The 24,537-nt window shown below is 50.6% G+C and overlaps 1 protein-coding gene across 1 annotated transcript in view; it reads left to right on the top strand.

The window, feature by feature from the left end:
* Window positions 1-1,051: 1,051 nt before the first annotated feature.
* LMNA (lamin A/C) overlaps window positions 1,052-24,537 on the top strand; it is a 44,714-nt gene continuing 21,228 nt past the window's right edge. The window contains exon 1 of the mRNA XM_060682605.2: window positions 1,052-1,689. Coding sequence (XP_060538588.2) covers window positions 1,337-1,689 — 353 coding nt within the window. The 5' untranslated portion in view covers window positions 1,052-1,336. The remainder of the gene's footprint in view (window positions 1,690-24,537) is intronic.

Raw genomic sequence — 24,537 nt, 5'->3', positions numbered from 1 at the left:
TTTTGAAATTGATATTTATTTATTGAACATTTATAAACATATATTTATGAGTAGTTTGTCCTTGAGTTATGACCACAGTTGGGACTGGTACTTCTGTTAAGCAGGTTGATCATTAAATGAGTTATGACATTTTTGCCACACTTGTTAAGCAAATCACTGTGGTCCTTAAATCAAACAGTCATTAAGTGAACCTGGATTCCCTCATTGACTGTCAGAAGCTGGCTGGGAAGGATGCAAATGGCAGCCTTGTAATTCCAGAATGTTGCAAGATCCCAAGTTCAGGCTATTCGTGACCAAATGCCCCAAATGAGCCCTTTGATGGCTGATGTCCAGCAGGGCCTGCATTCCGCAAAACCCCAAATATGCAGTGAGTGTGTGACCCCCAGATGGCCTGCCTGTCACCCCTCAGGACCCCTTGATGCACTCCTGGTAGCAAAGGAGGGAAGCTCAACTGTGACTGGCAGGCATCACTCTGAAGGGCTGTCACTCATTAGCTCCCCAGGCAGGAGAAAAGGGAGGCTGGGCAAAGACTGGGTGGCCCCAGTTCCCGTTTCCCCCTTCAAAGGGGGGGGTCTAATAGGTAAAATAGCAACCCAGCTGAGCCTTCAGGGTCCCTGGGTGCCCCAGAAGTCCCTCTACTCACCCCCCCCCAGGATCCCACCCAAGAGGGGGGGGGTCTCTGTCTTGCAGAAGAGAATTCAGGGCAACAAAGCCCCTTGATGGCACAGGAAGGGGGCTTCTCCCGGGTACGGGCAAAAAAGTCAAAATGGCAGCCAGGCAGTTGCAACTGAAGCTCGGCTGCGATAGCCTGAAAAAAGCCAGGTAGCGCTTGAAGCGCGTCTTCCCGGCCACCGGGCGATCCTCTCGCCCCGCCCGCAGACCCCCCCGGAGAAGCCAACGGTGCTTGAACCATAAACCATGGCTTATGCCGCACGGGAAGCCCGGCCTTGGGAAAGCGAAAGGGCGGCGGGCTGGGCTGCCTCGCCCCGAAAGAGCCGGGGGGGGCGGGGGGACTCGTCCTCTGGGAAAGGAGCCCGCCCAACTCAGCCTCTCAGAGCCGACCCGGCAGGCGCCGCGCAGGCAACGAAAACTCCCAGCACTCCCCTCCCTCCGCCTCTCCCGGGCCGCCCCGCTGCTCTTCCGTCGGCGGGCCGGAGCTTCGGGGGCTCGGCGGCGCCCGGTTGGGCAGCGTCCTTGGGAGGGGCGGAGCCGTCGCCGCCCAGCCCGCCCCGCGCTCCTCTCGGGGGTATTTGAGGCGGCGGCCAGGCCGGGAGTGACTCAGACGCGCCGCCGTCAGCCGGAGAGCTGCGCCAGCCCCGCCTCGCCCACCGCCGCCATGGAGACCCCCGCCGGGCAGAAGCGCGGCCCCCGCAGCGGGGCCACCTCGACGCCGCTCTCGCCCGCGCGCATCACCCGCCTGCAGGAGAAGGAGGACCTGCAGGAGCTGAACGACCGGCTGGCCGTCTACATCGACAAGGTGCGCTCGCTGGAGTCGGAGAACGCGGGGCTGCGGCTGCGCATCACCGAGTCGGAGGAGGAGGTCAGCCGCGAGGTGGTCGGCATCAAGGCGGCCTACGAGGCCGAGCTGGGCGACGCGCGCAAGACGCTCGACTCGGTGGCCAAGGAGCGCGCGCGGCTCCAGCTGGAGCTCACCAAGGTCCGCGAGGAGTTCAAGGAGCTCAAGGCCAGGTGAGACCCCCGCCCCGCCCCGCCCGCCCGCTTCCGTGGCGCAGGGCCGGCCGGCCGGCCAAGCGGCCGTAAAATGGCAGCCGCAGCGCCCGGCGCTCCTCGGCCCGAAGGCCCTTGAGGCGGCGGCCTTTGGCGGGGAGCCTTTGGGCGCGATCCTCCTTCGCGGAGGCAGCCCCGGACAGCCCCCCCCGCTCCCTGGCCGGCCGGTCCCGCGTGGGCTCCCCTCTCCGGTCGGGCGTGGCGCTGAACGTGTGTAACTCCTAGGCCGTCCGACCCCAAAGCCTGCCCACCGGGCACTGGGGGCCAGTTGCACCGCGCCCAGGATGGGGCTGCGGGTCGCTGCATTTGGGGGCGGCCGCGCGGGGGTGGCATCCCCCTCCGGCCAAGGCGGGGCCTCCCGGGACAGAGGGCGAGCCTTAAAGCGGGCTTTGGGTCCTCGGAAGGCGAGAAAAGGGGCCCCTGAAGGCCGCCAGGGCCTCTCTTGAGCGCGCTTCTGACTAACGGATTCCTTGGCTCGGAAAAGTCCAAAAGGCGCGACTGTAGTTGGTGACAGCAGCGGAAAAATTGTAGGAATGTGTGTGTGTGGTAGACGACTTAGTAGTTTAAAACTTTGGGGGGGGGGCTGTTTTTTGCAGGGGATGGGAAAATAATATTATAATGTATTAATCAGTACTTAGCTAGGTGGGTTAATGTGTGTGTTAGTTTTTTTAAATGCAATCTGTAATGTTTGTTTTGTGTTTGTTTTATTTTTGGGGGGGGTTAGGATTTTAACTGTTGGGAGAACACAACACCCTCAGACTATAATGGCGCCACACCAGCTGCCTTCTTGTGGGCCATCCCAGATTTGGTTGTGGTCTTCCTGGCATAGTGAGAGGAGGGAGTTGGGGGAGGTCTCATGTTCAGTGTGCCAAGTGGGCCCCTTAGTGCCAAGATTGGGTGGGGTAGAGCTCTTCCTTTGCACCCTCTTCATGAGGCACCGTGGGCAGGGGCTGCATCAGAACCCCCAAGGGCCTCCTGGAAAAGGGGCTTCGGAGGATGAGTGTCCTAGGTGGGCTGCCCCATCAGCAACACGCCTGATCTTGTTTAGAGGAGAGGGGCCTCCGTGGGTTGCCTGCAGAGTTCTTCCTGATGGGGTCTGATGCTTTTCAGTGGTGGAGCTACAGGGGGTGGGCAATTATGGCCTCTTTACGACCTGTGGACTTCAACTCCCAGAATCCCATAGCTGGCTCAGGAATTCTGGGAGCTGAAGTCCACAGGTTGTAAAGGGGCCAGAGCTGCCCACTCCTGAGCTGCACCAATGTGGGTCAGGAGGATGCAGCTAAATAACCCCAAATTGCTGTGTAGAACACAGAACCCCCCCAAAATGTGGAACATCCAGTTGACGACATGTGCATAAGAGATAAAATTAGATTCCAGTTTAGATTCTAACATTCCTGACCTTAAATAACCTCATGATTTGGGCTTCCCATTTGCCAATCTGATTCTTAGCAGGTTTGGCAGCTCTAGTTTTGTCTGCTTACTCACAACCGAGCTGTGACGGTTGATGTGCAGATTACTCCTGCACATGCTGTGTGTTCAGCTGAACCTTCCTGGCTTCTGCATTGATCATTTTCACATTTCTTGCAAAGGTCCCTGAGAAATGAGTGTGAAGGTCCTACAAGGACGTTGTTAGTGATAAGTGGACTAATGGGAAGTGTGCAAATAAATCCACCCCAGGAGGCAACTCTCCTTCTGCTACTCCTGGTGTTACCTGGATCTCTCTGGTGCTGGGTGTGGCTGTGTTCATTTGGCACCTGTAATTAATCATTCTGAAATGTTATAGGTGTGCCAGTACCCTGTTCCCTCCTGGCTGGGCGATGATGCATGGGCTTTGGTATGCTTCTGCCAAGGCTGACTTTGCTTTGACTCGACTACAGCTCTCACCTGGATGGCTAGAGTTCAAGGCTCAGTTAAATTTCCTTGCTGTCTGCTAAAATGGATGAATGCCTCATGTGCTCTTGTAATTTTCCATTGGGGGAAATGACTGATTTTTATTCATACAAGTAATACTCAATTTACAACTGATGGGTTAGAATCAGAATAACAGAGTTGGAAGGGACCTCGGAGGTCTTCTAGTCCAACCCCCTGCTCAGGCAGGAGTCCCAAAGTTATAATGCCTCAGAAAGGTACTTGATGGCGTGTAAAACAATTCCAGCTGTTGTAAAATGTTGATTTGCCCCTCCCCTGTGGTCACAGGACCACATTTTGGGTGCTTTGCATTTACAATCATGGTCACATGACCATGCTTTCTGCTTGGGAAAATGGTTTTGGAATTGTAGCCCTTAATTTGCTTCATGGCTGCATGGTTCACTTAATGGCCTTGTGATTTGCTTAATGACTGCTATAAAAATGGGTAAAAACCCCCCAGGTCCGGTCACGCGGTGCCTCAACAGCAATGACTTTTGACCGATCCCAAGTATGGTTGGAAGTCGAGGACTCCTGAGTTGCCTCCTGAATGAGCAGTGGCAAATACGTTTAGGGGAAAGGTCACATCCAGGTGGGGGAGGGGTCTTTCCTCAGCCATCCTGGCTTGTGCGTGTGCCAGAAGGACCTGAGCTTTGCAGGGCAGACCCAGGTTGTGGCTTTCCAGAGAGCCTGTTTGTGCTGTGTCTCCCTCTCCCCTCTGCCCATCCATGCACCCTGAGTAGATCAGCTACTGTTTCTTCTTGTTGGGTGAGTTACATTTGTGTCTTTACCTAGAGAGAGAAACTTTGAGGAATGGATTTCCCAGAACAATAAATAAATATTGCTGGGCTGCTTTCAGGAAATCCTCAGCGCAGAACTAAAAGCGCAAGTGTTTTGTGAGTTCAACAGACTAACACATTTCATTAAAAGACATGAAGTTTGGTAAGCTGAAGCTCGCTCTAAGCAATGCAAAAAAAGCTTCTTGCCTCTTAATCAAATTGGCTCGTTTGGAAAGATGCAGCCGGGGTTAGAGTTAAGTTGCCTGATTTTTGGTCATTGCACAGCTTTCCTCCTGCGAAAGATTTGCCCATGAGTCAGTAAGCGCAGTAGTAACTCCTTGACTTCAGACACGCCTGGAGGGAGAGAGAAAGGATTCCATGTCTTCATTTGGGCTGTTTATATGGGTAGAAACTCAGCTTCTCCTAAGCTTTGGGGCCGATTGGTGAATCTGAAGGACTCTTGTGACCCTCTTTCCTTTTTGGTCATCGTGGTCTTCAAAGAGCCAACCTAGAAGTGAGGAGAAATTTCCTGACCGTGAGAAACAATTCACCAGTGGAAGAGTTTCCCTCCAGAAGTTGTGGCTGCTCCATCGCTGGAGGCTTTCAAGGAGAGGGGGGGGGGCAGCCACTTGTCTGGGATGGGATAGGGCAGGGGTGTCAAACTCACATTGTCCAGGTCACGTGATGTATCACGACTCCCCCCCCTTTGCTAAACCGGGCGTGGGCAGCTCGTGATGCCTCTGGCCTTTGGCAGCCCTGGTATAGAGTCTCCTGCTTGAGCAGAAGGGCTGGACTAGAAGACCTCCAAGTTCCCTTCCAACTCTGGTATTCTGTATTCTGTGGAGCTGCTGGAGGTGCCAAATGTTTGGCCCAGAGCTGTGTCAGAGTCTCCGGATGAGAGCCTTGGCCTGGATAAGACTTCAGGGATCCTTGCTGGCTTCCCAGCGGCATTTCATTCATCTTGCTGCCTAGTGACTTTTATCTCGGTTCCCCGGACTGGGTCCAGAGACCTACAGAGTGATAATCTGGCCCAGTGGCAGCTTCCTTCTTTTGTGACACCCGCTCCCTTCTTTGGAGGTCTTCAAATACTGAAGTCCAGAAAAAGAAGACGGCTGCTCTGATGCGCTCCTCAGAAGCCAGCAGGTTTGGCTGAGGCTGGAGCATGTGCTGTGTTTCTAGTCCTTAGTGTTTGTTTTTGTGATCCATAGGCATTAGGGGCATATTCCATAATCTGGAATAATTAATCAAGTTAGGGTATAAATCAGTCTTTTTGGACCTTGACCACTGTAAGATGCGTCAACTTAAGCTCCCAGAATCCCTAGCCAGCTTTGCTGACAGGAATTCTGGGAATTGAAGTCCACACAACTTCAAGATTTAACAAGACTGGCATAAATACAACTTTGCTGTGAGAAATTTAAATCCCAAATTCTTGATCTGTTATTCCAAGTCAGTGGGAGGAAAAGCTAGCTTCTTGCAAGTGTCTTTTCAGCTTGGTGCCTCTCTCTGTCTCTGATAGTTTTCCTCCCGCTTCCTGCCATTTGCTCTTTCTTAAATCCATCCCCTGCAACCGTTAAAAACTGCTCTGTCCCCGACTGAGTGGCTGCCACCTCGCTCTCCATGTTTTCTGAGTGAGTTTCTTCCTTGGCCACTTTTAGAAGTGACAGCTGCAGGCCGAGGCTTTGGGGAGGAGCTGCCGGAGAGGGTTGCTCCCCTTTTATCTTCCTAAGCCATTTGTGGCTGGCATCCTGGATTGCCTCTGCTAGGTCACAGGCCCAGCATTCATGCAGACGGAAGAAAAGAGGGCTGGGCAGTGCCTGACAGGAGCCGTGTAGGACAAAAGTGGAGCTTGATGGAGAGGTATTGGTTTGGGTGGTGAGAAGCCAGAAACATTGAGCAGAGCAACGATTGGACTAGAAGATCTCTGAGGTGCCTTCCAGCCCTATGATTCCATGTTCTATCAACACTCTTCCAAGTCGGGGGACTCTGCATTCCTCAGTGAGGAGAGAACTTGCTTTGCTTAGGCCCCAAAAATAGTCTTTCTAAGCTTACGTATTGCTGCTCAAAAGAGAGTCTGAGCTTGCATCAATGGCTATAACCGTCCGCTTCATTCTTGAGTCCTTTCCAGAATTGCTTCCAGCCCAGTGCCCTGTTTCTGGGGGTCACTAAGAAGATGCTTCCCAAAGCCATTAGCAGGGCAGGAAGGGATCCCATTCCACGACTAGGAGTCAAACGTGACCTGGGTGTTGTGTTTTGGGATGATTCAAATGTTCAAAGGTCCTTAATTTTCCACATGCGTTCAAACAGCCTTCAACCTCTAGAAAGTGCCCTCTCAGCTGCAGCTCCCCGCTTCTCTACTCTTGGGGGAACCCTAGAAAGATTCCTGAAGTTGCTGCTTGGCCCTCCCTTTGTGCCAACTGTGCCAAGGCAGGAGCTGGCCTCTGAGAGCGGGGCAGGCTGTGAGTAGCAAGGCTCGCCCACGTGCCAGGCGAGCTTTGGGTTGCCAACTTGGCAGAGGCACTCTGGGCCTCCTCCATGTTGAAATGGAGGACCTTCCTCGGTCCCACCTCCCCTTGAACAGGCCAATTGGCAGCGGCGGGCTGCTCTGCATAGTCCGGATTGGCTGTCCCCATGGAAACCAGCCGTTAGTTTGGATTTGAACAGCAGAGGAAGCGCCAGGCAGGACCGTTTCTGACTCATGGCGGCCACTCCTGCAGGAGCAATTATTCCTATGATTCATGGGCCGCTGGTTCTTTCCAAGCATGGGGAGCTGCCAAGTGGGAAGGGGAAGAGCCGAGATGGGCAAGGTGCCCACTTGGAGGGAGGAGGCAGGAAGGAGGCCTCCCCAAATGCTGGGGAAGTCCCCTCTCTGCCTGCCGGAGCTGCCTGCTATTTTTTTTTTTATATATATTTGCTACTTTTAGCTGTGCTTTCCCAAAGGATCCACGCTTTCCAAGTTGTCATTTGCTTGGGCACGAAGCAGGATCCTGTAAATTTCCATGACGGGCATCCCAGGAGGATCCAGGGTGAGCTTAACATGGGCAAAATCAGTTTCCAGTCCCACTCATCTGAAAACTGATTTTCCCCACTGTAGTTCCCTCCCCTGGCTGCCCCCCCCCCAGCACTTCATGAAAGGAAAGCTTTGCATGCTGGTGGCTGCAGAACCTCCTGGTACCATCCCTGTCTACCTCCCTACGGAGACAGCAGCTGCAGTAACAGGCAGCTCTCCTGCTCTGGAAGTTTTGAAGATCATGGTGTGGTCACAGAAGTTTGCTTCACACCTATTGAGCTTTTATTCTTTTAATTATGTTTTTTTAAAGTTTTATATATATTTTAATTGTTTTTTAATATTTGTATTTCATGTTCTTAATTCTGGCTGTACACCGCCCTGAGTCCTCAGGGAGAAGGGCGGTATATAAATTGGAAATAAAATAAAATAAAAATAAATAAATACATTAAAAGAAAAAATATAAGTTTGCAATAGTGGTGAATATCTGTAGCTTGGATGTAGAATGAGGATGAAGCTTCTGGTTGATTTCTGAACATTTTGCTGCCAGGCTAGGAGTTTAGGTGGTGTCAGGGTTCCTCTGTTTTGTTGTTGTTGTTAGTTGCGAAGTTGTGTCCGACCCATCATAACCCCCTGGTTCCTCCAGGCCTTCCTGTCCTCTACCATCCTCTGGAGTCCATCTAAGCTCATGCCTACTGCTTCAGTGACTCCATCCAGCCACCTCATTCTTCTTCTTTTTTTAAAAATTTGATTTATATGCCGTCCTTCTCCGGAGACTCAGGGCGGCTTACAATGTGCTCAGCAATAGCCTTCATCCTTTTATATATTTATACAAAGTCAGCTTATTGCCCCCACAAACTGGGTCCTCAATTTACCTACCTTAGAAAGGATGGAAGGCTGAGTCAACCTTGAGCCTTGGTGAGATTCGAACCTGCAGTAATTGCAGGCAGCTGGTCTTAATAACCAGCTTAACAGGGTGCCTTAGACCACTCTACTACCAAGGCTCTTTTGCCCTCAATCTTTCCCAGCATGAGGCTCTTCTCCAGGGAGTCCTTCCTTTTCATTAGGTGGCCAAAGAATCTGAGTTTCCTTTTCAGGATCTGGCCTTCTAAAGAGCAGTCAGGGTTGATCTCCTCTAGGATTGACCGGTTGGATCGCCTTGTAGTCCAAGGGACTCGCAGGAGTCTTCTCCAGCCCCAGAGTTCAAAGGCCTCCATTCTTTGGCGCTCAGCCTTCCTTATGGTCCAACTTTCACAGCCGTCCATTGCAACTGAGAAAACCAAAGCCTTGACTATATGCACTTTTGTTGGCAGGGTGATGTCTCTGCTTATCCACCCTCAAAAATATAAATTAAAGTGCATTAAAAAAAGAACAAAAGAGAAACTTCTCCCTTCATCCAAAGCAGATATAATCAACATTAACAATTTATCACAATCTCTTAAAATGAAACCAGACTTCTTTTTATTTGCTGTCCCCTCCCAATTTCTCATTTCTAGGGTCTAGGGAGATTCTCAGTCCTCCAGGTCATGGCTGCCCCACAGGTGCTTTTCCAAAAGGCAGCTGGACTTTCTTGGGGTTTTCCTTGAAAATGTTTCATTTCCCATCCAAGAAGCTGCTTCATTTTTAACCAAGAAGTCAGAACTGAAGAGAAGCAAAATATTTTCAAGAAAAAAAAAAAAAACCCAAGAAAGTTCAGTTGCCTTTTGGAAAAGCATCTTCAGGACTGATGCCTCACCTCCCTGTTAAACAGCAGAATTCCAGGGTAAATTTTATGAGCTTTAGCTGATTTTTTGAGGTGCAAATCACAGCTGCTCCTTGCTTTAAAATGTGTGAAATGTGCACCAATAATGCAATGTGGGCTTTATCTTCTAAGAAGAACTCCTAAGTGATGGGTTTCTAATCCTCTGCTCTTCTTCCCTTCACCTTTTAAGGACGTACCTGGGATCAGGCCAGTGGTGGGTTGCTACTGGTTTGCCCCAGATTGGGCGAACTGGTAGCGGCGGTGGCAGGAGGCTCCGCCCACCTGCCCGGTCACTTCTGCACATGCCCACGAGCGAACTGGTAGTGAAGAGTTTTGAAACCTGCCCCTGGATCAGGCAGGTGCAAACGCAGCTATGGTGGGACGGAGGCAGCCTCCCTCACAAATACCTGGGACCCTGTCCTGGCAGGCTACCTTCTCCGGCAGCTGCAGCTTTGATGATAAAGCCACCGCTTTAGTGTATACGTCCTTGCCATCAAACAAATGCATACATTCGCAAAATAACAGAGGGCCTTAAAAACAAACAAACAGGAAGAAGCACTCTATGGAAATGCCAGGTCTTAAGAGCTTTCCTGGAGTCTGGGGGGGGGGGTTGCTTCAGGGAAAGAGGGGTCCAAGCTCTGGGGACAAACCCCTATAATAGTGTTTTTCAACCTTGACAACTTCAAGATGCATGGACTTCATGCTGGCCGGGGACTTCTGGGAATTGAAGTCCACCCGTCTTCAAGTAGCCAAGATTAAGAAATACTACCCTAAAGGGAACATGGATCCCAACCCACACAAATGAAATGTGTGCAAGAAAACAATTTGAAGGTGTTCACCAATCTTTGAATTGGGCCCAGAAACAAATCAATGGTCTGGGCAACTTCAGACTTCACATTCAGCAGGAAGTTGGGACAATTGTGCGAATGGGTCAGTGCCAGGGAAAGAGGGGTGCCTCAGTCCCTGCTCAGGAGGTTCCTGGTTAGCTTTGGGTGGGCTCTTTCCTTTAATTGACTCCTCCTGCCGTTTCTCCTTGGATCCCAAACCACAAGGGGGAACAACTCATTCTTTGCCAGGGTTACATTGCAACGAGAGAGAGAGAGACAGAGAGAGAGACAGAGAGAGACAGAGAGAGAGAGAGAGAGAGAGAGAGAGAGAGAGAGAGAGAGAGAGAGGGAGGGAGGGAGGGAGGGAGGGAGGGAGGGGAGGAGGAGGAGGAGGGGGTTCTGTGCTCTGCCTTGTCAGCATGCTTGTTTTAGAGTGGAAACTTCTGTCGAGGGTGGCAATGTGTTTTTGTGTGATTTGGCCTTGAATGGCCTTGAATTTAGCCCACATATGTCTTTAATTCCTTAGTTCCAGAGCCTTCATGGCAATTATCTCCCCAATCACACAACAACAACATAGATCCAGCTTTGTGTGGTTCTTCAGCGCTTCTAAAAAAATCCCCCTCTTACATTTTTGTCTTCCTCCTTGATCTTCCTTTTTTCTATATTGCTGTCCAGGAAGTTTTTCAGGCTTGGGAAACGTCTTTGTTTGTTTGTGTCTGTGTGTACATGCGCAGGCACAAACTGTATAAGCTCCTCAGAATAAAGTTTTCCCAGGTGGCATACAAAACACGTTAGAACCGCTATTAAAAACAGACTAAAAGGAGCCATTAAATTTAAGGAATGCATAAGCAAGACAAACCAGAGAGCCTGGGTTTCATTCAGAAGAGGCTTTGGAACAACAGTTGTCCGTAGCAATTGTGCTATTTTTTCAGGGCAGAGCAGCTGCCACCGCCATCCAGGATGTCTGCATGGTGCTGGCTGGGGAGGTGGTCTCTTTGATGAGTTGCAAATGGAGTGGGGGGTCTTGCTCCTTTCTTCTCACCTGAGTCCACTCTGAAGTGCTTAGCAAAAGTGCCGTTCCTGAGCTCCACTGGGGTGAGATCCCTTCATTTTGGGCAACAGGGCTGGACCTCTGGAAGCTGTGAGAAGGGCAGCCGGCACGCCCCCAATCCTGGGCAGTGTTTCTCCAGGGTTTTTAATGTTTTTAATTTTTAAATGTTTTTTATAATGATTTTAAATGCATTGTGAGGCGCCCTGAGTCTTCGGAGAGGGGCGGCATACAAATTGAATTAATAAATAATAATAATAAATAAATAAATGGTACCAATAAAGGATAATATTAGTAGCTCAGAGTTGAACTGTGGGATCCTTGGTGCTCTCTGAGTTTGGTTGTTTCCTTGCAGATGTTTTGTGACCCAACTATGTAACGTCATCAGTGCCAGACCTATAATATTTCTGCTAATCGTGCTGAGGGTGAGTGGGCTGGCTGGGAAGCAAATCCTCCTCAGCCCCCTCTTGAGCCCAGGAGGAGGAAGAGGCTTGCTTTCCTGTCTTGGAAATGAACCTCTCTGTTTTGCAAGCTGCTTTCCCTTCCCGTTACCCTGGGATTAAGGAAGAGAGCAGCTGGCCCTCCTGCTCCTTCTCCAGCTGAGCTCATCACTTCTGAATGATGTGGCTTAACCTGATTAGTGCGACCAGGCGCTTCCTCCTTGGCGCTTCCCAACTCCCCCCTTCATGAAGAGGAATGGGCTCTGCCTGCCCTTCGCTTAGGTGTCTTGGGTAGGTGTGGAGCTGACGGGCAGACCCGGAAGACCCCAGATGGGAATTGGAGGAAGAAGGCGGAGGAAGGGATGGTTCGACTCCTAAGCAAGTTACATTGCTTGTCAGTGTCTGTTCACATGAGACACTAAGCCCTACACCTGGGTAGTGGACACGGCGGCTTTTTTGTCAGGATGCGCCTGGCCTGAACCAGTCGGCCACAGGAAGGTCTTCCGGCACTTTTGCTCCTGGAGACTCTTCATCCCAGGGGCTGTTTGGGGACCAGGGGAGAAACCTGCTTGGGCCTGACAGAAACAAGCTTCCTTCTCGACTTGGGTCAGCTTGTCTGAAAGCACAGACTCTGAGCCCTTGTGTGTGTGTTTCAGTGCTGTGTTCTTCACAGCAGCTTTGCTGGGTGGGAAATTCTGGGAGTTGAAGTTAAAGTGGCTTAAAGGTTGACCAAGGCCCAAACTGCTCTGTACTGTCCATTCAAACAGCAGTTGGAGCAACACACTCTTTGTTGGGGGAGGGTGAGTGGGGGTTGGGGTGCCAGGTGGAGGTGGACGGTCCCTTTTGAAGCAATCGGAATGCTCACTGGGGGGATTCAAATAATTAAACAACCGGTTCTCTGCCCTAATGACCGGCTGGATGGGTGTGGCCATTGTGGGCGTGGCCATGGGGTATGACAGGCAGTACTCTGCCTCCTGCACCCCCCTGGGAGTAAAAATTGGCTGCTGGGGGCGGGGCATCATTCCCCCCATGCCCCATTTTGGGCCTAGGAGGCCTCCCTGCAGCGTCCCGGGAGCCAAAATGGGGTGCGTGGGGACTCCTGGAAGGGGTGGGGTGGGGCCAGCCAGCAATTGAACTACTGGTTCACTTGAACCGGCCCAAACTGGCTGAATCCCACCACTGGCCCCCTCCCCAGTGTGGCGGGGAGGGCGTCAGGCATCCTCCACAGACTTGGCACGAAGGAGGGAGCAGGACGGAGAGAGCAGAGAGGAGGTTGGGGATCAGAGGCCCCCTTGGAAAGCCCTGCAGTGGCTTGGACCCAGTGGAGGCCGTTGGAGAGAAGAGGCTGCCCGCTGGCCTCACAAGGAAGCTGGGCTGAGGCCGGGGAAGAGGGTTCTGATGTACACCCACACACCCTTCCTGGGTGCTGACAGAGGGACTTGGGTTCAGTTTCTGCTTCAGGGTGCCCCCGCCCAGCTGGTGGCACCCAGCGAGTGTGTCTGCAGCTCCCCAAAGTCTGGGCCAGGTAAAGAAATCCAACTTGTTTGTGTGGCCTGGATCACCTCATGTTTGGTGACCATCTGTGGCTGAAACAGGTTTTTCAAGCATTGGGAGACAAAATGCACCGAGCTGAGAATTTGATCAGCACAGGAAGGATAAAAAGGAGCAGGCAAACGGTGTGTTTTTCTTGCTAAATAGTTTGCAGGCCTTGTAAACACGCCCCAATACTGTGGGAGGAGAGCTGACGTTAGTCTGTGTCGCCCACCCTGGGAACCTGACAGAGTCTTTTCTGACTTAGATTTTATTATGAGGCTTTTGTGAGGGGCAACGTTTTCATCCCCTTCCTCAACTGACCCGTTGGCCTTCCTAACTGCCGCTCCAGCCCTTCCCTGCCTGCCAGCTCCTGTCTCCTGGGCTCCATTCAGGATGCGGAGGGGAGGCCGGACTGCCAACCTGAGCCTATTGACCAAGGCCTTTGGGGGGATGGGGGTCACTTCTCCATCGCTGGTGTCTGATCAACAGGATATGAGTCAAAAGAGCAAATTGTCCTCCTTGCCTGGAAGGAAGGGTGGGCGCCATTCAGCAAACTCCGGCTTATAGCATGGGAGCTCAGGGGCAAAGAAATGGGTGGCCTGAGCCGATGCCAGGGACTTAGGCTCCGTTGCGGAGGCAATATGAGATCCCCGATGCCCACCTTTGCCATCAATGCTGGAAGTTGGGTAACTGTCACTTCTTGAACAAGTTGGTTTCTGTTTGCATCCGAGGGATGTAATGCCAGTGCCCTCCATTCGATACAGTAATTCATTGAAGCCCTGAAGGCATGAAATGTCTCCATACATCAGAGAAGAGCAGGCAGAACCAGGGCCGGAGTGAAGCGAGTCAGCAACCTAGAGTCCTTACATTCCCACAAATGTCTCAGTTCAACCCTCTGGAATTCCATTGACTCTTATCTGGTACCAATTTAGCTCTGATCCTTACTAGATTAGATCCTTGAGCAATAAATCTTCTGAATTGCAATTTAACATATAGTCCTGGTGCTTACTAGTGGTAGAAGGATATTTCTCCTTTGAGTGTTTCTGGCCTATGGAAGCCAATGGCCTTTCTCCATCTGGATGGACTGACCTGGGTTTTGGGGATGGGGAGGCAACATTACCAGCATCCTATGATTGGCAGCTTGGCCCTTATCTGATATAACCCCTGGCCTATTCAGAAACCTGGCATTTGACGTTGGGTTTGCTTTATTTTATTATTCCTCCATGGAAGAAAATCTGAATGAAATGAGAAGAAGCAGAGGAGGAGGAGGAGAAGGAGAAATCCGCCAATGGGGTGGGAGCTGTAGTGGGGCCAAAGAAGAAGGAGGTTTTAAACACGTGAATCTCAAATTAGGAGGACCACCCCATCCCAAAGGCACTCCTCTAACCTACTTTCTTGTTCCCGCTCTTTTTTTGTTTTAAATAAGTATCCTGGTTCAAGATGTTGTCATCTCTTCCCTGCAACCAGGTCAGTCTGGAGCTGCAGGCCCTGGGGAAGCAGCCCACCTGTCAGCACAAGCGCTTGCTCCCCTCGGCGTATTCAGGGGGTTGCATTGTCTGGAGGGGAGCAACTGGTGCTTTGCAGTCCTTCCGTGGAGGCTGAGATGGAAGGAAACATGAAACCAAGTCTGACTTTGCCCCTGCTTGGTTCTTCAGTCGGGGCCGCTCTGGGTGGTTCCTGCAGCCCTCGTGCTAAATGGGGGCGGGGGGGGGAAGAGGGCCACCTGTTCTTCTGGGACCTTCCCTCCCTAGGTTCAGGGACAGCTGTTGTGGGTCTCCAGGATCCATCTCGGATTGTCCCCTGAAAATGGACATGGGACATGTTAGGGAAGGACAGTCCACCTGCCATTTTGCGGGCTTTGCACAGAGAGGTGTGGAGCCATTAATCTGATCAACAACCAGACTGTGGCGAAGTTAATGAAACACTCTTCTAAATTAGAGGCTTAATAGACAAAATAAGGACTAAAATGGAAATCTGGGGGATGGTGGAGTCATCCCGTGTAAATTACATGCTCTCCCACCCTTCCAAGTACAGTTGCGTGCATCTTCTGTGCTAAGTAGAAAAAAAGTAAACGGGTTTTATAGCTAAGGTGGCTAAAAAGAATTTAAAACTGGATCAAATTATTTTCCATGGAAATAATCCAAAGCCAGCAGCAAAAATTTTTTTTCTAGAGCATTGTTTCTCAACCATGGCTGCTTGAAGATGGGTGGATTTCAGCTCCCAGATTTCCCCAAACTCAGAGAACACCAAGGACCCCACAGTTCCTTATCTGTTCGTAACCTGTGGCTTGAACCTCTGGCTATTCCTTGTGCTGATTTACTCCTAGGCCAAGTAATTGTGGCTGGATAAATCCTTCCCCAAGGTTTGCCTGGACCATCAGACTCTCTTATCCTCCAAGCCACACGAGGATCTGGCTTTGTAAATCTGAGCTAACAAAATGTTTTTTTTTGTTTGTTTCCATGTTATCTAATGGTCTAGTCACTATAACTGGCAGGATTCTAGGCTGCCTTGATATTTAACAGACTAAGAGAGTGGGAAGAGATTTTGGAGGTCATCTAGTCCAATCCTTTGCTCAACAGCAGGACTGCTCTCTTCTTAAAAGCACCCACAACTTCCACTAGTTAACTAGTTCTACTGGTGAATTGTCCTCACCGCCAGGAAATTTCTCCTTAGTTTCGATTGCTTCTCTCCTTGATTAGTTTCCATCCGTTGTTTCTGGTGCTTTGGAAGATAGATTGACTCCTCCTCTTCTTTGCGGCAGCCCCTCAAATACTGGGATCCTGCTATCCTGTCTCCCCTAATCCTTCTCTCACTATACTTACCCACTTCCTACAAGTATGGTTTAGCCTCCAGACTCTTAATTAACTTTGTTGCTCTTCTCTGCACTCTTTCCAGAGTTTGAACATCTGCATTCTGGTCTGTGCAGAGGTAGCCGGGTTCTTTTAAAACCTTGTGAGATGGTAGAAGGTGAAATACGTTTGCCCTTTTCAGAAGCTGTGCAAAGCACGCAAAAGAGGCGTGTTGGCCTCTGAGTGTTAAACCGCCATCTCAGAGCCCCGTGGTGGCTTCAGGGCTGCTCTCGGCTGCCTGGCTGATCCCGTGCAGGCAACCTTGCGCCAGTCCCAGCATGTGCAGACAGCCAGGCGGAGCTTTTGAAGGAGCCGAGGGGGCTTGGCAGCAGATAGCAGCTGCCTTGGACACGGGGAGGGAGGGAGGGAGGGAGGGAGCTGCTTGCTGGAGCCAGGGCCTGGGGAGAGTTTTCCCAAGTACTTTGCACCTTCTAATAATTGACCTGTTGCTCTTTCAAGTTGGGAAAAGAATTGAGAGATTATGTTTGTTTGTAATGCTGAATAAACGGTAGTTTATTAGATGGAGCGCTTGGGTGTGACTGTTTACCCTGCAAACAGTTTTTTAACAAATAATTGGAAGATTTAATCTTTCTGCTTGAGGTGCACGACTAGGAACTCAAAATATTTAAATGGACTGTTCTTCAAAATCAGGGTTACCCAACCCTTGCAACTGTGAGACACTGCAACTCCCAGAATTCCCCACCCGGTATGAAGTCCATGCATCTTAAAGTTGCCATGCTTGGGAAACACTGTTCTAAGTGAACAGCTACTGATTGAAACAAATGAAGTGTCCATGTTTTTCTTCAGTAACAGGTGAATTTTGAATGTTGGCAATGAATTCACTTATTCGCCTTTAATGGGTTTGCCTGGCAAGGAAGCAGCTGGCTGTTTGCTGGATCTGGCTCGGTTCTTAAGCCCTTGCAAGCAACAGGCTCGGAAATGGATGATGTAAATTGGGGGGGGGGAGAGAAAGGAGCCCCTGGAGGACCTCACAGGCACCCTGTCTGGCTTGGAGGGCCAACCGAAGCCTCATGAAGAGCCAGGCCCAAAGCAGAGCAGCAGCTGCCGGCCTCCCATACCCACCCAACCGGATCTGTTTCTCCCGCCCCTTCGGCACAGGGTAGCCCTTGACGTCAGCCACGGCTGGGAAGAAAACCCTGCTTTGTTTACCATCTTCGGCAGGAGCTCTGCCCTGAATTCTTGCATGGTGGCACGATGCCCGCCATGCTCTGGCCCCTTTCCCACCCACCCAGAGAAGCGGTGTTGCATCACACACACTGCAGGGACAGAAAGCTGGGTGGGGGTCTCCCTGGGAAGTGGGGAAGGCAAGGAGAACGTGACCTTTCTCTCTTGGGAGAGAGCTGGGCTGCTGTTGGAGAACAAGGCATCGGAATCGCCTGGTGGGTTTTGGGCCGCCTCCGAGCTTTAGAAGCTGGCACGAGGTCAGTCCACGCCCAGCTTCCCTGCCAAGATTGGGGGCTGAGTCACTGGACAAAAACTGTCCAGAGGGAACACTCTCTACCTCCAACTTAGAAAGCGGACAAACCGACAAATCCTTCCTCTCTTTGTTTCTTTAAGCCTGGAAGCGCCTGGAGGATGCTCATCACGTTTTCAGAAAAGGGAGAGGAGTATAGCAGTATAACAGAGTTGGAAGGGATCTTGGAGGTCCTCTAGTCCAACCCCTGTTCAAGCAGGAACCCCCCTCTCATTCCAGCCAAAGGGCTGCCCAATCTCCTCAACCCTCCGCTTGAGACAAATCAAGCGTGCTACCCTGAACCTTCAGGTAAGATGCCCAGAGTCGCCCAAGAGTGAGTCAGGCAGCCATATAAATTTTCTTAACATAAATAAAAAAACCTCCTCTATTTTATCAGCTAAATTCCTATGACACAGGTTTTTGCATCAAGGCACTTTTTATGCTTGCCTTTTATTTTTGTTTATTTTTTTGCAGGTCTAATAGTTACAATATCCCCCTAAGATACATTATTTGGCATCTTTTCCTAGTGATGTTGCTATTTCCCCAGATAAAGGGAAGATGAATCCTGACACTGTAGCTTTTATGTTACCCTTAAAAAAAAAGGATTTCCTGGATTGGATTGAACTCTTGGGTGGAGCAGATCCTTGGTGACTCCCCCCCCTTCCCTGATCTGTATCTTTGGGATTTGGAATTCAAAGGTAGACTGCTTTAGAGTAGGAAGGTTCTGTTTTCATGCCTTAAGCCTGCATTGTTGCACTTTTAGGGTCCCAGCTTTGGAAACGGGGTCTTTAAAACATGCAGCTGCACCTTTTGATAACTTGCCATCAGATGTTCTGGGCCTTTCTGCATTCTTATTTCTGTACAGCTGGCAGTCTTGGCAGTGGGTCCTCCCTATCTCCTCCTCCCCCCCACTTCAGCTCCCACCCCGTTGGCGAATTTCTTTTTTTCTTCTTCTTCTGCTTCTTTTTCTTCTTCTTCCTCCTCCTCTTCCTCTTCTTCCTCCTCCGCCGCCACAAAAAACCAGCTGTTTCTGTCAAAAAAAATTCTCCTGGGTTTTTGTCAGTGAGCTGAAATACAGTGAGGAAAGTTCATGTGAGTTGTGAGTGATCTGTTTAAACAACAGTTCTCGCTTCTGTCTTGGAGCCAAACAGGCTTCAGCTGCGAAAGGAGTCAGTTGCAAAGCTGCTCCCAAGTGATAGACAGCAGCTGCTGCTTCCTCCCAGCTGAACGGAAGGAGCCCTGGCCCTGAGGAACACCTGGCCCAGAGCCTGGGCCTTTCCCAACACCAGGGGCTCAGGTACTTCCAGGTGGAGGGCCTGGAGGTTCTCCAGCCTGCCTGCATCGGAGACTATGGTTGTAGGCAAGGCAGACTGTGCCATGGGTCTCCTGCGTGGATCTTTTTATGGGCAGAGACCCTCGCAAGTCCACCCCAAGCCTTGAAAAGTGGGGAAAGGATGCTGGTGCCTTAGAGAGGGTCAAAAGGTTTAGGAGGAAGATGAACTCGGTGCCTGGAGAAGGTGGAATTGGGGAAAGGAACATTACCAGCTTGCCTTCCTCCACTTTCCTACATTGTTGTGACTTACTAAAGCCATGTTGTAAAAAGGCCCGTTTTGTCCGTCTGCACTGCACTCTCAATCACAAAGAGAACAGGAGTGAAAAGGCCCATTTTGGGAATGAGGGAGCTGCTTGCTGTCCGAGATTATAGGGAAATTATTTTTTTTATTAACTTTAAATGCTGCCCATCTCTCTATCAAGCAACTCTGGGTGGCTTGCAATGTCATAAATACTGTAGCCGTAGATAACAAAGTGATTTTGAAAATCACAAAACTGCTTCTCACTTATTTTGGCCATGTCCTGCAAGGGAATTCACCGGACAAACAAAATCATTATTATGGTTAGCAGTGAAAGGAAACCAGGCTGCTGAAGAACACGGTGGCTGGACACCAGCCAGAGCAGAGAAGGATTCGAAGAGGGGGAGAGTCCTGGCCCAGAGAATCGCCCGTTGAATGGAATCAGTTGAATGGATGACATTGTCATCAGCAAAACAATGTGAAGGTTAAAAACCTTAGAACACTGGGCATTAACGATTACAATTAAGTATTTTACCCAAAAGAAGCCCTCTGCTGGATCCCATTCCAGCCATCTGAAGCGGCCATGCCCCAGTGGGCTGGCTGGGGGGGGGGACAAGAAAGCTTTGCCCGCCCACTTTGGAAAGGGAGCCACTGTGTGCCCCGCTTGTTGTGGCTTCTGAGCACTGAGATTTGAACCCCAGTCCCCAGGTCTGTGCAGGGCGGGGTTTGCCACTGCAGCCCCCACCTGCTTTCCAGCAGAGACTCCCCTACCCGAGCTTTCTGCCTTCTCTTGGCTGCTTCAGCCCTGCAGTGCTTCCCATCAGCTGGAGCAGCGTCTGCCTCTCTCTCCTTGGTCATGCCACTACCTTTTGCGCCCTAGGTGGAGAAGTTGTTCGTCTCCCTGGACACTCTTGGGGGTGGGTGGGTGGGTGCAGGCAGAGCCTCTGGGAGGATGCCAGGCTTTTCCTCAGCCCAGAGGAATGCCAGTTTTGAGTTGCCTGCCAGGTGAGCAGCTTCAGGATCTCCTCCTAGCGGGGTGGGGCATCTGCAACCACCCACAGGTACGAAGGTTTTTCTTCCTAGGAGCCACCAGTGCACAAGGGATGTGTGTGTTCCCACATGCCTGTCAAATTGTCCCCGATCCTCAGCCCTTTTTCACTTCCCCAAAGTGCCACTCCATGGAGTGATGCTTAACAATTTATGACCTATAGCACGGAATCCTAGTGCAGGAAGGGACCTTGGAGATCTTCTAGTCCAGGGGTGTCAAACTCAATTTCATTGAGGGCTGCATCAGGGTTGTGGTTGACCTCCATGTGTGTGTGTGAGAGAGAGTTGGGTGGGTGTGGCCAGCTTGGCGCCACTCCCCAAACTGCTGGCATGTTTCCTCTTTGCACTGGGTAGAGCAGGCCGGCACCGTGTGGGTCAGCCCCTTCCATTTTTCAGAACGGCCCTGCGGGCCTTGTGTTCGAAACCCCTGTTCCAGTCCAACCCCCTGCTCAAGGCAAGGAGACCTTATACCTGTGGTGGCGAACCTATGGCGTGCATGCCGGAAGTGGCACACAGAGCCATCTCTCTAGGCATGCTGTTGCCTGTTGCTCTTCCGGGTTCCAGCGCATGTGCAGAAGCTCCGGAAACCGGAAGAGTAGCTCCGTGGCGGCATTCATGCACCAGGAAGCTAAGCTTCTGGTTTCCCGCACGCACGTGCGCACTGGCCAGCTGGTGTTTGCACACGCATGCGTGCCAGAAACCAGAAGACCAGGTGACTGGTCCACATGTGCACGCCGAAAACCAGAAGCTCAGTTTCCTGGCGCGCGCATGCGAAAAGGTTCGCCAACATTGCCTTATACCCTTCTGACAAATAGCTGCCCAACCTTTTCTTGAAAACGATGGAGCACCCATAAGCCCTCCAGGCAAGCTGTTCCACTGACCAGTTTTCCTGTGGGTTTGTTATTTTATGCAGTTCAAGCCAAGATAAGCAATTTCCTTGTATCCACCTTTAGAGAAATAGGAGGCAGCTTTTGAATTTTGAATATTTTTGCCTAAGTATGACCTGAAAGGGGATGTAATTCTCACACAGGTCTTAAAACTAGACAAGGAGAACCGAAATGAGTCAAAAACACTATCCTTGTTCCCAAAAACCTCCAGTGATGGAGCCCGCACAACTTCTGGAGGGAAGCTGTTCCACTGGCTAATTGTCCTGACTGTCAGGAAATTTCTCCTTAGTTCTGGGTTGGTTCTTAATGGACTTCCTTCCACCCGTTACTTCCTGCCCTGCCCTCAGGGGCTTTGGAAAATAAGTCTCAATGACAGCCCCTCAAATATTGGAGGACTGCTACCATGTCACCCTTAGTCCTTCTCTGGATTAGAATAGAATGAGCTGGAAGGGATCTTAGAGGTCTTCTAGTCCAGCCCCCTGCTCAAGCAGGAGAACCTAGACTATTTCAGACCACTGACTTGTCTAGTCTCTTCTTAAAAACCTCCAGTGATGGAACACCCATGATTTGTGGTGGCAAGCTGTTCCACTGGTTAATTGCAACCATTCATCATATGTTACCACGACAGGGACTGGCCAATGCATTGTTAAGCAGTGCAGTTGTTAAGGGAGACAGCACGTGATTACACACAGTTTTATGACTTTTGCAAAGATCGTTGAGCAAATTACCCACAGCCATTAAGACATCACTTGACTGACTTGTGACCTTTCCTACCAACTTCCCCATGGATTGTCAGAAGCTGCCTGGGAGGGTCACAAATGGCAAGCAGAGGACTGCGGGACACGGTAACCGCCATAAGTGCGAGCCAATTGCCAAGCACCTGGATCACAATCACAAGACAAGGTTGCTGCGAGGTTGTGAGTGCCAGAACTGGCTGTAAGTCCCTTTTTTCAGCACTGCCATAACTTTGAACAGTTATAAACAGATGGTCATAAGTTGAGGACTGCCAATACAGGCCCACACATTCTCAGCAGCAGCATCAAAACTCTCTATGCATAAATGCATTTTTATGTCTGTGACTAATTTTCCAGCTGACCAGATGCAGGAAACAAGATATTCAATACTGCATTAACAAGGAACAGAAACTAAAACGCAGGCCGTATCCCGCCTGACCTTCCCTCCCCATCACTGCCTCCTGATGTGCTCAAAACCCAGGCAGAGAGGCAGCTCTGGACATTTCCTCCAAGGAATAAGTGAACAAGGATAGTGTTTTTGACTCATTTCGGTTCTCCTTGTCTAGTTTTAAGACCTGTGTGAGAATTAGATCCCCTTTCAGGTCATACTTAGGCAAAAACATCCAAAATTCAAAAGCTGCCTCCTATTTCTCTAAAGGTGGATACAAGGAAATTGCTTATCTCGGCTTGAACTGCATAAAATAACAAACCCACAGGAAAACTGGTCAGTGGAACAGCTTGCCTGGAAGGCTTATGGGTGCTCCATCGTTTTCAAGAAAAGTTGGGCAGCTATTTGTCAGAAGGGTATAAGGCAATGTTGGCGAACCTTTTTGCATGCGTGCGCCAGGAAACTGAGCTTCTGGTTTTTAGCGTGTGCATGTGTGCCAGTCACCTGGTCTTCCGGTTTCTGGCATGCATGCGTGCGCAAAGACCAGTTGGTCAGTGTGCATGTGCATGCCGGAAACTGGAAGCTCAGCTTCCTGGCGCGTGCATGCGTGCCACAGAACTCTTCCGGTTTCCGGCGCTCCCGTGCATGCAAAGGCCAGCTCGCAAAGACCAGCTGGAACCCAGAAGAGCAACAGGCTGGTGTGCCCAGAGAGATGGCTCTGTATGCCACTTCTGGCACGCGTGCTATAGGTTTGCCATCAGGGGTATAAGGTATCCTGCTTTAAGGACGACTTCCAACACAGTTAATACTGTTATTCTGTCAGTTGGGGACTACCTGTAACCTGAAAGGGTAGTAAAGTTGCGTTTTGAGTACAACAATCAAGTTGGAAGCAAAAAAGCACCAGGAGGGCTGCTCAAATAGCCAGTCAGTAGTGGCCCCAACAAAGTTAATGACCAGGTGTTACTATTAACATTCAACAAATGCATAATGGTTCCCGTTCTATCTATCTCACAGGCTTTGGAAAAGCATAACTCCTTTTCGTTAACAGCAACACTGGAGTTGGCTCAACGAGGCCCAGATTGCGCATACTCGTATATGGGCTAGAACCGTGATGGTGAACCTATGGCACACGTGCCAGAGGGGGCACGTGTGCCATTGCCCCAGCTCAGCCAGCTGGTCATCAGGTTTCCGAGGCACACATGGGCACTGTCCAGCTAGTTGTTGGGTTTCTGGTGCTCTGGCATGCGTGTGCCTTCCAGTTTGGGCACATCACTGGGCTAATGCTTGAAGTTGAACAATTTGTTACCCGTTACTAAGTTTATTCAGGCTTACTTTATGGAATAAATGCTGGGCACAGTTTGTGTGTGTGTGTAAAGACCAGGTTGCATTTTGCAACTCTGAAGTTAGACAGGGCTGTTGGGTTGTGCGTGCACCCCATGTGCCACATCCATGATTTCTTGGATAGTCCCCCTTTCTGTGGGAGGATCCGGGTGGGGCCCTCAGTGCCCACAAAACTCTGTTCTGGCACTCAGGAAAAACTCTCCCTGGAAACGGAAGCCTGGCGTTTTGCTCCGACTTGCAAGGGATGGTGGGGGCAATGGGCAGGTTTTCCCCACGTTTCTTCCTGACTTTTGGGTGTGGAGCAGATGAGTCAGAGGGTGACATGCAGTGGAGCTCCCTTTCTCTTCCAGAGAACTTTGGTTTTGCTGCCGGTCCAGAAAGAGTGCAGAGAAGAGCAACAGAGATGATTAAGGGGCTGGAGGCTAAAACATATGCGGGACGGTTGCAGGAACTGGGCATGGCTAGTTTAGTGAAGAGAAGGACCAGGGGAGACAGGAGAGCAGTCTTCCAATATTTGAAGGGCTGCCCCAAAGTAGAGGGGGTCCACCTATTCCCCAAAGCACCTGAGGGCAGGGCAAGAAACAATGGATGGAAATTTAACACGGAGAGAAGCAACCTGGAATTAAGGAGAAATTTCCTGACAGAACAATTAACCACCCGGAGGCTCCAACTGGTCCAGAATGCGGCTGCGCGGGTGATTATGGGAGCGTCATGGCGCTCCCATGTAACACCTTTCCTGCGTGAGCTGCACTGGCTCCCGGTGGTCTTCTGGGTGCGATTCAAGATGTTGGTTACCATCTTTAGAGCGCTCCATGGCTTAGGACCTGGGTACTTACGGGATCGCCTCCTGCTACCGATAGCCTCCCACCGGCCAGTATGTTCCCACAGAGAGGGACTCCTCGGGATGCCGTCGGTCAAACTATGTCGACTGGCGACTCCCAGGGGAAGAGCCTTCTCTGTGGGGGCACCTGCCCTCTGGAACGAATTGCCCTGGGATTTACGGATGATCCCTGACCTACGCACCTTTCGTCGTGCCCTCAAGACGCTGTTGTTTCAACAAGCTGTGCTGGCCTGAATACCAAGATCAATTTTAAGTTATATGGATTGTCTTTGTCTTAATTGAAATGGGCCAAATTATTTAATTATTTAAATAAAAGGAATTATTTAATTCCTTTTAAACTGTTTGCCAGCCTTTTATATGTGTTTGTTTTTTATTTTTGGCTGTGCACTGCCCTGAGTCC

This window comes from Pantherophis guttatus, chromosome 18 (assembly GCF_059756535.1).
Source record: "Pantherophis guttatus breed Tessera chromosome 18, ASM5975653v1, whole genome shotgun sequence".
NCBI classification, from domain to species: Eukaryota; Metazoa; Chordata; class Lepidosauria; order Squamata; family Colubridae; genus Pantherophis; species Pantherophis guttatus.
Note: the sequence above shows the minus strand (reverse complement) of the source record. Positions and strands in the feature narration are given on the sequence as shown.